Source organism: Manis pentadactyla, chromosome 4 (genome assembly GCF_030020395.1).
Source record: "Manis pentadactyla isolate mManPen7 chromosome 4, mManPen7.hap1, whole genome shotgun sequence".
Taxonomy (NCBI): Eukaryota; Metazoa; Chordata; class Mammalia; order Pholidota; family Manidae; genus Manis; species Manis pentadactyla.
This window is the reverse complement of record NC_080022.1, coordinates 104253796-104267517: the sequence shown is the minus strand read 5'-3', so window position 1 is coordinate 104267517 and position 13722 is coordinate 104253796. Positions and strand designations below refer to the sequence as shown.

Below are 13722 nucleotides of genomic sequence, written 5' to 3'. Positions count from 1 at the left end.
GTACCAAAGCCCTTCCCACACCCGAGCTCACGGAGGGGGGGGGACGAGAAATGGAACCGGGGAAGGGGGTGGAGGCCTAGGACTGCCAAACACCCAGCCCTGGAGATGAGATGTGCTCTGGGAGCATGAACCTACCGTACACGTGGTGCGCTCTGGAGGACCGGTGGGGTTGGAAAGCGAAGACAGGCAGAAGACATTGAGAGACTTGAGATTCCAGCCACTTGTGGGACAACACAGGGATCCACATCCGGCCGCTGTGGGACAAAAGAAAGGCGGGCAGTCTGACAGACTTCCTAACAGCGAGAGAGCTGCTAAAGGGGCAAGGCTTCCACAGAGCTTGCCGCTCAGGAGAAAGGACAGGTGTGCCAAACTGCCCAGGTGCACTTTGCCCGGCAGGCAGGGGAACTTTCAGGAGCTCCGGGCGCTCCATCCCCCTGGCTGGCCTCGCAGCTCCGAGGCCCCCTACCGTGCTGTGACTGATACACGGCCTGCCTCCCCGCTGGCACCGGCCTGCAAAACGGCCGCCCCCACCTACAGCAGCCTCTCCCTGCGTGCTCCGCAAACTGGCCCTGGCAGTGGAGACGGGCACGGCGGAAGGGAAGCAGGAAAGACCTCTTTCCTCCCAGCGGGGGAGGGCACTGGTGCCGCTCCCATGACCCCTGCCATCCCCCCAAGGGCTGAGCAGCTCCAGAGAGTAAAACTTCTGGGAGCTAGAGGGCGCCACCTACAAATATGAACCTGCAAAGGAACCTGGTAACTGGACTCAAATCAATCTTCCTGAGAAAGATATCTCAAAATAAATATCAGGAACATGCTCATGGAGCGACAGAAAAAAAACTGCCCCTGTCTCTTGAGCGCAATTCTCTCTCTCTCTCTCAGGCCCTGTTCTGAGAGGGATGCTGCGACAGCCCAGCAGGAATGGCACAGCTCTCGGGTCCACCCCGGCCGGTGCCAGGACAGTCCCACACGGGCTCTGACTGAACTGCAAACAGGGGACGCCGCACGTCTAACTCTGCAGGAAAGACAACAGTGCCGCATGCTAGCCTTGCCATTAATGGCTGGTGGCTACATGGTTCCACCGATACCAGGTGACGTCAACACTCCGGGCTTTATCTCCTTGGCAATCTTTTTTCCCTATGACCCTTGAAAGCAGCACATGGAAAGATACAACCCACCAGTCTCCACACCATCTCACATCTCAGCTTTACGCTAGATGTTCCTGCATCACAGCTTCTCTTCATTCCAGTTTTCTCGGCCGGTTGGTGTTCTGGAAAAAAAAAAAATTATTCAGATTTGGAATGAAATGGTAGGGGGTATAAAATTCTGTTTGACCACCATCAGTAGAACCAAAGGACATCCTTCCATATGGGAGAATATATTCATAGATGACATATTTGATAAGGGGTTGCCATCCAAAATATGTATTAAGAGCTCATGCACCTCAACACACAAAAAGAAATAATCCAATTACAAAATGGGCAGAGGATCTGAACAGATACTTCTCCAAAGTAGCAATTTCAGGTGGCAAACAGGCACATGAAAACATGCTCCACATCATTAATCATCAGAGACCTGCACATTAAAACCACAATGGGGTATCACCTCACACCAGTTAGGATGGCCATTCATCTAAAAGACAAACAACAACAAATGTTGGTGAGGATGTGGAGAAAGGGGAACCCTCCTACACTGCTGGTGGGAATGTCAGTCAGTTCAACCATTGTGGAAAACCGTCTTGAGGTCCCCCAAAAAACCAAAAAAACAGAAATACCATTAGACCTAGGAATTCCTCTTCTAGGAATTTACCCTAAGAATGCAGGAACCCAGATGGCAGAGCCAAGATGGCGGCGTGAGTAGGACAGAGGGAATCTCCTTCCAAAAACATATATTTTTGAAAATACAACAAATACAACTATCCCTAAAAGAGAGACCAGAAGACACAGGACAACAGCCAGACTACATCCACACCTGCGAGAACCCAGTGCCTGGTGAAAGGGGTAAGATAGATGCCGCAGCCCGGCAGACCCGAGGCCCCTCACCCCAGCTCCAGGTGGGAGGAGAGGAGTCGGAGCAGGGAGGGGTAGGGAGCCCAGGACTGCTAAACACCCAGCCCTAGCCATCCGCACCAGAGCGCAGACACACAGTGCATGCATGGGGTGCTTGAAACTAAGGAAGCAGGACAGTAAGACCTGTGAGCAGGTCCCCCATCCGGCGGCCCTGGGACAAAGAAAAGCGAGTGCTTTTTGAAAGTCTTAAAGGGACAGGGACCCCACAACTGGACGGAAGCATCCCGGGTCCCAGTCTAGCAGCTGGAAATTCCAGGGAACTCCGGCGCACTAACCCCCTGGGCAACAGCTCTGAGAACCCTCAAGGAGGTAAACAGCCAAACAGCCCCCTGTCCATTACCCCACCGGACCCCGCCATAGCAGAGTAACAGCCTGAGGCTGGCCACGCCCACAGCAAGGGAGCTTCCTTCATACCGGCCGAGCAAGATACAGAGACGCAGTCTACACGCAATTGCCCAAAACAAGCTACTAGGGGGTCACATTTGTCCAAGTAAAGAAAGGCCAGGAGCAAGTGGAAAGAGTCTTGGCTCTCCCAGCTGACAGTCAATAGCACCTATCAACATGAAAAGGCAAAAAAATTTGATCCAGACAAGACTAACCCAGAGAGCTTCAGCATATGCTACATCTTCCCCTGAGAAGGAACCTGGGGAGATAGATTTAACCAGTCTTCCTGAAAAAGAATTCAAAACAAAAGTCATAACCATGCTGATGGACTTGCAGAGAAATATCCAAGAACTAAGGAAGGAGAATACAGAAATAAAACAAGCTCTGGAAGGACTTCAAAACAGAATGGACGAGATGCAAGAGACCATTAATGGACTAGAAAACAGAGAACAGGAACGCAGAGAAGCTGATGCAGAGAGAGAGATAAAAGAATCTCCAGGAATGAAAGAATATTGAGAACTGTGTGACCAATCGAGATGGAACAATATCCGCATTATAGGGGTACCAGAAGAAGAAGAGAGAGAAAAAGGCATAGAAAGTGTCCTTGAAGAAATAATTGCTGAAAACTTCCCCAAACTAGGGGAGGAAATGTCCTCTCAGACCACAGAGGTACACAGAACTCCCATGACAAGGGATCCAAGGAGGGCAACACCAAGACACATAATAATTAAAATGGCAAAGATCAAAGAAAAGGACAAAGTATTAAAGGCAGCCAGAGAGGAAAAAAAAGGTCACCTACAAAGGAAAACCCAGCAGGCTAACATCAGACTTCTCAACAGAAACGCTACAGGCCAGAAGAGAATGGCATGATATACTTAACGCAATGAAACAGAAGGGCCTCGAACCAAGAATACTGTATCCAGCATGATTATCATTTAAATATGAAGGAGGGATTAAACAATTCCCAGACAAGCAAAAGTTGAGGGAATTTGCTTCCCACAAACCACCTCTACAGGGCATCTTACAGGCACTGCTCTCGATGGGAGCACTCCAAAAAAGAGCACAGAACAAAACACCCAACATATGAAGAAAGGAGGAGGAGGAATAAGAAGGGAGAGAAATAAAGAATCATCAGACCGTGTTTGTAATAGCTCAATAAGTGAGTTAAGTTAGACAGTACGGTAGTAAAGAAGGTAACCTTGAACCTTTGGTGACCACAAACTTAAAGCCTGCAATGGCAATAAGTACATACCTTTCAATAATCACCCTAAACGTAAATGGACTGAATGCACCAATCAAAAGACACAGAGTAATAGAATGGATATAAAAGCAAGACCCATCCACATGCTGCTTACAAGAGACTCACCTCAAACCCAAAGACATGCACAGACTTAAAGTCAAGGGATGGAAAAACAAATTTCAGGCAAACAACAGAGAGAAGAAAGCAGGGGTTGCAGTACTAGTATCAGACAAAACAGACTTCAAAACAAATAAAGTAACAAGAGATAAAGAAGGACATTACATAATGATAAAGGGCTCAGTCCAACAAGAGGATATAACCATTCTAAATATATATGCACCCAACACAGGAGCACCAGCATATGTGAAACAAATACTAACAGAACTAAAGGGGGAAATAAGACTGCAATGCATTCATTCTAAGAGACTTCAACACACCACTCACCCCAAAGGATAGATCCACCGGGCAGAAAACAAGTAAGGACACGGAAGCACTGAACAACACACCAGAACAGATGGACCTAATAGACATCTACAGAACTCTACATCCAAAAGCAACAGGATACACATTCTTCTCAAGTTCACATGGAACATTCTCCAGAATAGACCACATACTAGGCCACAAAAGGAGCCTCAGTAAATTCCAAAAGATTGAAATCCTACCAACCAACTTTTCAGACCACAAAGGCATAAAACTAGAAATAAATTGTACAAAGAAAGGAAATAGGCTCACAAACACATGGAGACTTAACAACATGCTCCTAAATAATCAATGGATGAATGACCAAATTAAAATGGGGATCCAGCAATATATGGAAACAAATGACAACACAAAGCCCCAACTACTGTGCGATACAGCAAAAGCAGTCTTAAGAGGAAAGTATATAGCAATCCAGGCATATTTAAAGAAGGAAGAATAATCCCAAATGAATGGTCTAATGTCACAATTATCGAAATTGGAAAAAGAAGAACAAATGAGGCCTAAGGTCAGCAGAAGGAGGGACATAATAGAGATCAGAGAAGAAATAAATAAAATTGAGAAGAATAAAACAATAGCAAAATTCAATGAAACCAAGAGCTGGTTCTTTGAGAAAATAAACAAAATACATAAGCCTCTAGACAAGACTTATTAAGAGGAAAAGAGAGTCAACACACATCAACAGAATCAGAAACGAGAAAGGAAAAATCACAACGGACCCCACAGAAATACAAAGAATTATTAGAGAGTACTATGAAAACCTATATGCTAACAAGATGGGAAACCTAAGAGAAACGGACAACTTCCTAGAAAAATACAACCTTCCAAGACTAACCCAGAAAGAACAGAAAATCTAAACAGACCAATTACCAGCAATGAAACTGAAGCGGTATTCAAAAAGCTACCAAAGAACAAAACCCCCGGGCCAGATGGATTTACCTCGGAATTTTATCAGACATACAGAGAAGACATAATACCCATTCTCCTTAAAGTTTTCCAAAAAATAGAAGAGGAGGGAATACTCCCAAACTCATTCTATGAAGCCAACATCACCCTAATACCAAAACCAGGCAAAGACCCCACCAAAAAAGAAAACTACAGACCAATATCCCTGATGAATGTAGATGCAAAAATACTCAACAAAATATTAGCAAACCAAATTCAAAAATACATCAAAAGGATCATACACCATGACCAAGTTGGATTCATCCCAGGGATGCAAGAATGGTACAACATTAGAAAATCCATCAACGTCATCCACCACATCAACAAAAAGAAGGACAAAAACCACATGATCATCTCCAAAGATGTTGAAAGAGCATTTGACAAAATTCAACATCCATTCATGAGAAAAACTCTCAGCAAAATGGGAATAGAGGGCAAGTACCTCAACATAATAAAGGCCATCTATGATAAATCCACAGCCAACATAATACTGAACAGCGAGAAGCTGAAAGCTTTTCCTCTGAGATCGCGAACAAGACAGGGATGCCCACTCTCCCCAATGTTATTTAACATAGTACTGGAGGTCCTAGCCACGGCAATTAGACAAAACAAAGAAATGCAAGGAATCCAGATTGGTAAAGAAGAAGTTAAACTGTCACTATTTGCAGATGACATGATATTGTATATAAAAAACCCTAAAGACTCCACTCCGAAACTACTAGAGCTAATATCGGAATACAGCAAAGTTGCAGGATACAAAATTAACACACAGAGAAATCTGTGGCTTTCCTATACACTAACAATAAACTAATAGAAAGAGAAATCAGGAAGACAATTCCATTCACAATAGCATCAAAAAGAATAAAATACTTAGGAATAAACCTAACCAATGAAGTGAAAGACCTATACGCTGAAAACTACAAGACACTCTTAAGAGAAATTAAAGAGGTCACTAACAAATGGAATCTCATCCCATGCTCGTGGCTAGGAAGAATTAATATCGTCAAAACGGTCATCCTGCCCAAAGCAATATACAGATTCGATGCAATTCCTATCAAATTACCAACAGCTTTCTTCAATGAACTGGAACAAATAGTTCAAAAATTCATATGGAAACACCAAAGACCCCGAATAGTCAAAGCAATCCTGAGAAGGAAGAATAAAGTGGGGGGGGATCTCACTCCCCAACTTCAAACTCTACTACAAAGCCACAGTAATCAAGACAATTTGCTACTGGTACAGGAACAGAGCCACAGACCAATGGAACAGAATAGAGACTCCAAACATTAACCCAAACATATATGGTCATCTAATATTCGATAAAGGGGCCATGGACATACAATGGGGAAATGACAGTCTCTTCAACAGATAGTGCTGGGAAAACTTGACAGCTACATGTAAGAGAATGAAACTGGATCACTGTCTAACCCCATACACAAAAGTAAATTCGAAATGGATCAAAGACTTGAATGTAAGTCATGAAACCATAAAACTCTTAGAAAAAAACATAGGCAAAAATCTCTTAGACATAAACATGAGTGACCTCTTCTTGAACATATCTCCCCGGGCAAAGGAAACAAATGCAAAAATGAACAAATGGGACTATATCAAGCTGAAAAGCTTCTGTACAGCAAAGGACACCATCAATAGAACAAAAAGGTATCCTACAGTATGGGAGAATATATTCGAAAATGATAGATCCGATAAAGGGTTGACATCCAAAATATATAAAGAGGTCACACACCTCAACAAACAAAAAGCAAATAATCCAATTAAAAAATGGGCAGAGGAGCTGAACAGTTCTCTAAAGAAGAAATTCAGATGGCCAACAGACACATGAAAAGATGCTCCCACATCGCTTCTCATCAGAGAAATGCAAATTAAAACCACAATGAGATATCATCTCACACCAGTAAGGATGGCTACCATCCAAAAGACAAGCAACAACAAATGTTGGCAAGGATGGGGAGAAAGGGGAACCCTCCTACACTGCTGGTGGGAATGTAAATTAGTTCAACCATTGTGGAAAGCAGTATGGAGGTTCCTCAAAATGCTCAATATAGAAATACCATCTGACCCAGGAATTCCACTTCTAGGAATTTACCCTAAGAACGCAGCACTCCAGTTTGAAAAAGACAGATGCACTCCTAAATCTATCGCTGCACTATTTACAATAGCCAAGATATGGAAGTAACCTAAATGTCCATCAGTAGAGGAATGGATAAAGAAGATGTGGTACATATACACAATGGAATATTACTCAGCTATAAGAAAAAAACAAATCCTACCATTTGCAACAACATGGATGGAGCTAGACTGTATTATGCTCAGTGAAATAAGCTAGTCGGAGAAAGACAAGTACCAAATGATTTCACTCATATGTGGAGTGTAAGAACAAAAGAAAACTGAAGGAACAAAACAGCAGCAGAAGCACAGAACCCAAGAATGGACTAACAGTTACCAAAGGGAAAGGGACTGGGGAGGACTGGTGGGAAGGGAGGGATAAGGGCGGGGAGAAAAGAAAGGGGGCATTACAAATAACATGTATAGTGTTGGGGGGGGCACGGGGAGGGCTGTGCAACACAGAGAAGACAAGTAGTGATTTTACAGCATCTTACTATGTTGATGCACAGTGACTGTGAACAGGTATGTGGGGGGGACTTGGTGAAGGGGGGAGCCTTGTAAACATAATGTCCTTCATGTAATTGTAGATTAATGATACCAAAATAAAATTAAAATTAAAAAAAACTATTATTTAAATCTGTCATTTAGTTATTATAATTTTCTATAAAAGCCCAAAAGACTATGAAAATAGTTGATATTATATATTTTAAATAAAATGATTAATGACCCTCAACCTCAAAATTGATTTCTTTCTTTTTTTGTATAAGCTATTTAGCTAAATAATTGTATGTCTCATTGGTTGTTTACACAAATTAGGTTTTCAATTGACATGTGCTACAGATAAAATTAACAGCTTAACCTGCTGTGGCATATAATTGCTTTAATTCATGATAATAACCATTGCTTTACAAAAAATAGCAATACTTATACCAATACCAACTAAAACATCGTCAGCCAAACAAAATTAAGCATATGCGTGCACTGGCCGAAAGGACACCTGGAGCTGTGAGCAATAACAATGGTTTCTCCCAACCTGCCCCTTCCCTTGACTTAGTTTGGTTTCACTGGAATTTGTTTGTGGAGGGGAACCCCACACCCCTTACTCCCGGAGCTACAGCCAAAAATTTCTATTAAAATGGCAAAATATCAAAATATAAATCAGACTGTAGAGAAACAGGCAGTTTAAGCAAATATCTATAGTAATAATGAAAACCTGCTATCTAGGACCAAGACTGCAGTCCTAAAATGTGGTGATAGGCTTTGGAAAGTCAGCTAGCTCCTTGCTACTCAAAATGTGGCCCACACTCCAGCAACGCTGAAACTGCTTTTTTTTTTTTTTTTAAAGAAAATCAGAATTTCAAGCACCAGCCTACATGTACTGAATCAGAATTTTACACACATTAAAATTTACAAGCCATGATATAAATTATTCAGCCTACCTAACAGTTTGTATATCAATTCCAGTAATTTCTGATATTCTAACTCCTCAAAAATTCAAATTCAGACACAGAATATTCAGAGAACAGACAGCTTACCTGCTATACCCAAAGCCCATTTACATATCATTTGCTTTACTTTTTCAAGTCTCAGATTCATTATAAACTACTGATCTGCAGTTTGTGGTAATAAAGAAGAGGGATTATTATCTTTTTGTAAGATCTTGGAAAATCTTAAATATATGGATAAAGTTGAAGTATTTACACTCAGCGACTATTTTAAACAATTTCATCAGAAGAGTCTTTCCTCAATAAAATCTTGTTTGGGAAGGAGCCCAATATAGTAAAATATAAATAAAGGACTCTGCTTTGGGGCAGGGAAGGCATTCAGCAGTAGCCAAAGCATCTCAACAGAACCAACTCATTGGATTCCTCAGAGTGCAGTTTGGAAAACTCTGCCTTAAAGGAACTACTTAAAAGTCTAAAAACAAACTGAATAACTGTCACACTAATCACAAGTAAAGTTCATTACTGATCAAAGTGAGCCCTAAAGATCTCTTTATAGAAACCTACTATTCAGTTTAGTTTAATTTATTCTATCGTGTTTTAAAGAGCACAAGATATTATATAATTAAGCATCTTTCCTAATTCAAATTGATCTCCTCCCAAAATAGTCTAATTGCTGAGGCTGGTTTTAATTAATATATTATTTTCAACTGAATTTTTTTAGTTAATAGTATGCCTACCATATATAAGACATTATGTTAAGTTTTACAAAGGCAATATAAATGGACAAAGTAGTCATGGAACATAGTAAGTGCCAAAAAATCTATATAAATACAGTAGAATGGGACCAAAATTAACTGCAGGTGTTAGAAAAGGCTTCATGGAAAGATGCCTCCTGAAGCAGGCCTTGAAAAGTATGTAGGACTTTGAAAGGCAAAGAAGGCTAAGTGGAAGAACTAGGAAAAAAGGCATCACAAGCGGAGGTAAAACTTGTTTGAGAAACAGAGGCTGAAAACATTGGGTTTATTCACAGAAGAGCCTGAAGTCACTTGCAAGCTCCCAATAACAAGAATCTTGAGTTGTTCATTTTATAGCAATAGTACCTACAAAACTCAAGGGTCAATATGCCTGTACAGTATAGTACAACCATTAAATATCAACTATTTGAATGAATTAATAAATGCAGGTAATCTAGTCTGGCCGTGTATAGGGCAAATGCAGAAAACAGTGGTTGAAAAGGTAGTTTAGGACTTTATAATAGATATAACCCTGAATACATTGTTTAAATTTAACACTGCAAACAATGGTAAACTACTTACATGAGAAATACTGATCTAGCAGTTTTAAGCAGGATGGATTGGAGCAGGAAGATATTTCCAATAGAAAGATTGCAATATTCACTCTGGTGCAATAGTTTAGGTAAGAAGTAAGGGTCTCATCTAAGGTTGTAGCAGTAGAGTCAAAAATACAGAGATGATTATGAATGAGATAAAATGAATCAAAAATTTTTCTTACTTTGTGGCTGGGCAAAGAGCTAGAACTAAAAAAAATGTAGAAGTAAAATCTACTGGATTTTATAGCAAGTTCTATACAGAGGAAGTGGGAAGGCAAAAAACAAGGAAATCCCAAAGATTGGCAAAAATGTAGAGCAGGAAATCTCTTACGCACTGGTGGTGCCAACTGGTACAAACACTGTATAAAAATATTAAGCAATACATAGTAAAATCAAAGATGTATGCCATTTCCATCACAGTAATTCCACTTCCAGATATAGAATCCAGAAAAGTTCTCATCCATGTGCACAAGAGGTCATATACAAAAACGTAAATTTCAGCACTATTTGTATAGTGAAATATTGGAAAAATAAATTAAAAGGTTGTGGTATGTTTATAAAACAAAATAGTATAAACCAGTTAAAATGAATAAACTAGAGCTACACTTATTAACATGGATATATATCTTTAGTATATAAACACAACCACCTGAAAGAAAAAGTTGTATTTACTTCTTATTCATCATTTTTAAGACAGAGCAATCCTAAACAAACCAGTGAAAAAAGGAAATGGATATGTCTTATGAATGATGGATGAAACAAGTCTCTGGAGAACAAAGAAGAGGATGGAAATAAAAAAGCACGTCTTAGGTTTAGTGGGGGGGAGGGGGATAAAACAGCTTTTTGTTTGTTTTTACAAATATAAGACTTGAAACCATAAAACTCTGGAGAAAGAAGAGGTAGTAAGCGTTTGGATGTTGATTTCAGCAAATTTTTTCTGCGTATGTGTCCCAGGCAAGGGAAACAAAAGCAAAAGTAAACAAGTGTGGCTACATCAAACTGAATGGCTTCTGGGCAGGAAATGAAACCCTCTAAAGACAAAAAGGAAACCTACTTGTTAGGCAGGAAATTAGCTATAAGCGGGGTGGAAAGAGAAAAAGGCCAGAAAGTCCACTAAAAAGACCCAAAATCGATCAATTAAAGCTCAAAAAGCCAAGAGCAACTTAATAATTCTTGGCAAATAGTGAATCTGTGGCATCTTATTACACTGATGGACAGTGACGGCAGTGGGGTATGATGTGGGGGGGACTCATATGCGTGAATGTAGTAACCACATTGTTTTTCCATGTGAAACCTTCATAGGAGTGTATATCAATAATACCTTAATAAAAATTTTTTTTGTCTTACCTGTTTAACTTCCTGGGTGTTAAAATGCAATCTTATCTTTAAGATGGGATGCTTCCTGCCTTTTACTATGTTGTTTGTGACTGGGCTTACTTGCCTTATTAATTGCCCAGGTTATGTACCACTTGATTAGGGGATGGAGGAGAAAAGCAGCATCTGGGCAAAGTTAAAGATAAACTGGGCCTTTTAGCCGGCTGAACTAAATATTACAACATCCTCATTTAATTGACACAATGAAGTCATGGGCTACGTGGAGGCATTTTCTTATCCGGGGGATGTTTACACAAACATTCCAGGCCGGGTTACACCTGGCTTTTTAGTTTTTAACTAATCTTCACTGAAGAATGCTTATACTCCTAATTTGGTATTTTACTTTAGAGAATTAATGTGACTCTGACTTTGCTGAATTGTTTAATACGGAGTTTTGGTAGGGGTCTTTTTCCAGAGGCCCTAACCCTACTCTGACTACAGCCACGGTCCCCGTCTCAGAATCTCTGTGGCTAGTTATAAATTATTCAGCTGCAGATTACAAACCGAAATGACAGAAAGGCACGAATTTCTAAATACAAGAAACTGCACTGTCAGTTCCCAGACCAAAGTAAAGAAACTTCATTCCCAAATAAAAGACACGAGAAGTACCTCATCAAAAAAATTTTAATTTTAAAGGCGCTGCCTCTGGGCGGCCGCTCGCCCGCCGCGCCGCCGCAGGTCACACTTGAACCTCAGCCCGCCCGGCTCCCGCCCTCGAGGCCCCCGCGGAGAAAATCCACATACAAGGCAAAACGCCCACCGGCCTCCATGTCTGCGCGGCCCGGCCCGGCCCCTACGCCTGCGGCCCCGGCCAGAGCGGCGAGAGCAGGTCGGCGGCGCGGCTCCGGGCCGGGCGGACGCGCGCCGCGGGGCGGAGAGCAGCCGCCCTCACCACCCGGGCCCGGACGGAGGAGCAGCGGCTCCGGCGGGCCCTCCCCCCCACCCCGGGCGCACCTGCTCCGCTCCCTCCCTTCCCAGGCGGGCCCTCCGTCGCAGCGCGCCAACTCCCGGCCCCCGGCCGGGCCCTGCGAGCCCACCACCCGTGTCGGCCGCTTCCCGGCCCCGCGGGCCACGCACTACCCGTCTTCGCCCTCAGGCGGAGGCAGGGTTCCCCGCGCCCCGTCCGGGTCCCGCCGCGCCCCGCGGCCACGTACCTTCTGGCCCGCAGAGCCGTCGCTGTCGCCTCCACCCTGCAACAGGGCCCGCTCTGGACCCTCCACCGCAGATCTGTTGCAGCGGGAGCCGCTTCTCGGAGCTCTCTGAAGTACGGCGTGGGCAGCGGCTCCAAGTCCGGGCAGGCACCGCCCCCGCATGCGCGCCGGAAGGACGGTGCAGGCCAGCACGGCGCGGGTTGGTCAGCATCTGGTCTCCGCCCAGCCCGCTGCATGGACGGGACGGCGCGGGCCGCTCCTCCCGTGGCAGCTGACCGAACACTGAGGGAGCAGCAGCAGCTGCTTCTCTCGACGGCGCTCGCGATGCTACTGACCTTGAATATGGCGGCGGCAGCGACTGCAGCTACTGCGCAGCCGCCAGACTCACGTGATCGGCGCTCTCGCCCAGTAGATGTCCAAGAAATGGAAGCAACCTAAGTGTCCATCAGTAGATGAATGGATAAAGAGGTGGTACATATACACAATGGAATATCATTCAGCCATAAGGAGAAAACAAATCCTACCACCATTTGCAACATGGATGGAGCTGGAGGGTGATATGCTCAGTGAAATAAGGCAGGTGGAGAAAGAACAAGTATCGAATGATGTCACTCCTCTGTGGAGGATAAGAACAAAGGAAAAATGGAAGGAAGAAAACAGCAGCCGACTCACAGAACCCAAGAATGGACTAACAGTTACCAAAGGGAAAGGGACCTGGGAGGATGTGAGGGAAGGGAGGGATAAGGGGGGAAAGGGGCATTACGATCTGCACACATAATGTAGGGGGTGGGGGGGGGCACAGGGAGGGCTGTACAACATAGGGAAGACAAGTAGAGATTCTATAGCATCTTACTACGCTGGTGGAATATGTGGTGGGGACTTGATGATGGGGATAGTCTAGTAACCATAATGTTGCTCATGTAATTGTAGATTACTGATACCAAAAAAAAAAAGTAAATGATCATCTCAAGCTAGGTATATCTTTTTGTTAACCCTAGTGAATACAATTTTTATCTCCCCAGTATCTCCCCAGAATTACATTAAAGCTAGTAAAATATTTCATATTTCCTGAAGAAATTTGCTCTTTGTATAAAAAGTAATTTAGTTTCCTTATTAACTTAATTTCTACAGAATTTGCCATTGTTTCATGCCAAGAACAAAGTTGTATATTTTAGAAGCTTGCTTT

General features: G+C 42.9%; 1 protein-coding gene across 1 annotated transcript in view; it reads right to left on the bottom strand.

Annotated features, from left to right (window-relative positions):
• MAB21L3 (mab-21 like 3) overlaps window positions 1-12893 on the bottom strand; it is a 58388-nt gene extending 45495 nt beyond the window's left edge. Inside the window, 3 exon segments of the mRNA XM_057499471.1 lie at window positions 136-254; window positions 1196-1267; window positions 12540-12893. Of these exon segments, the coding sequence (XP_057355454.1) occupies window positions 136-254; window positions 1196-1267; window positions 12540-12747 (399 nt within the window). The 5' untranslated portion in view covers window positions 12748-12893.
• Between the last annotated feature and the right edge of the window lie 829 nt (window positions 12894-13722).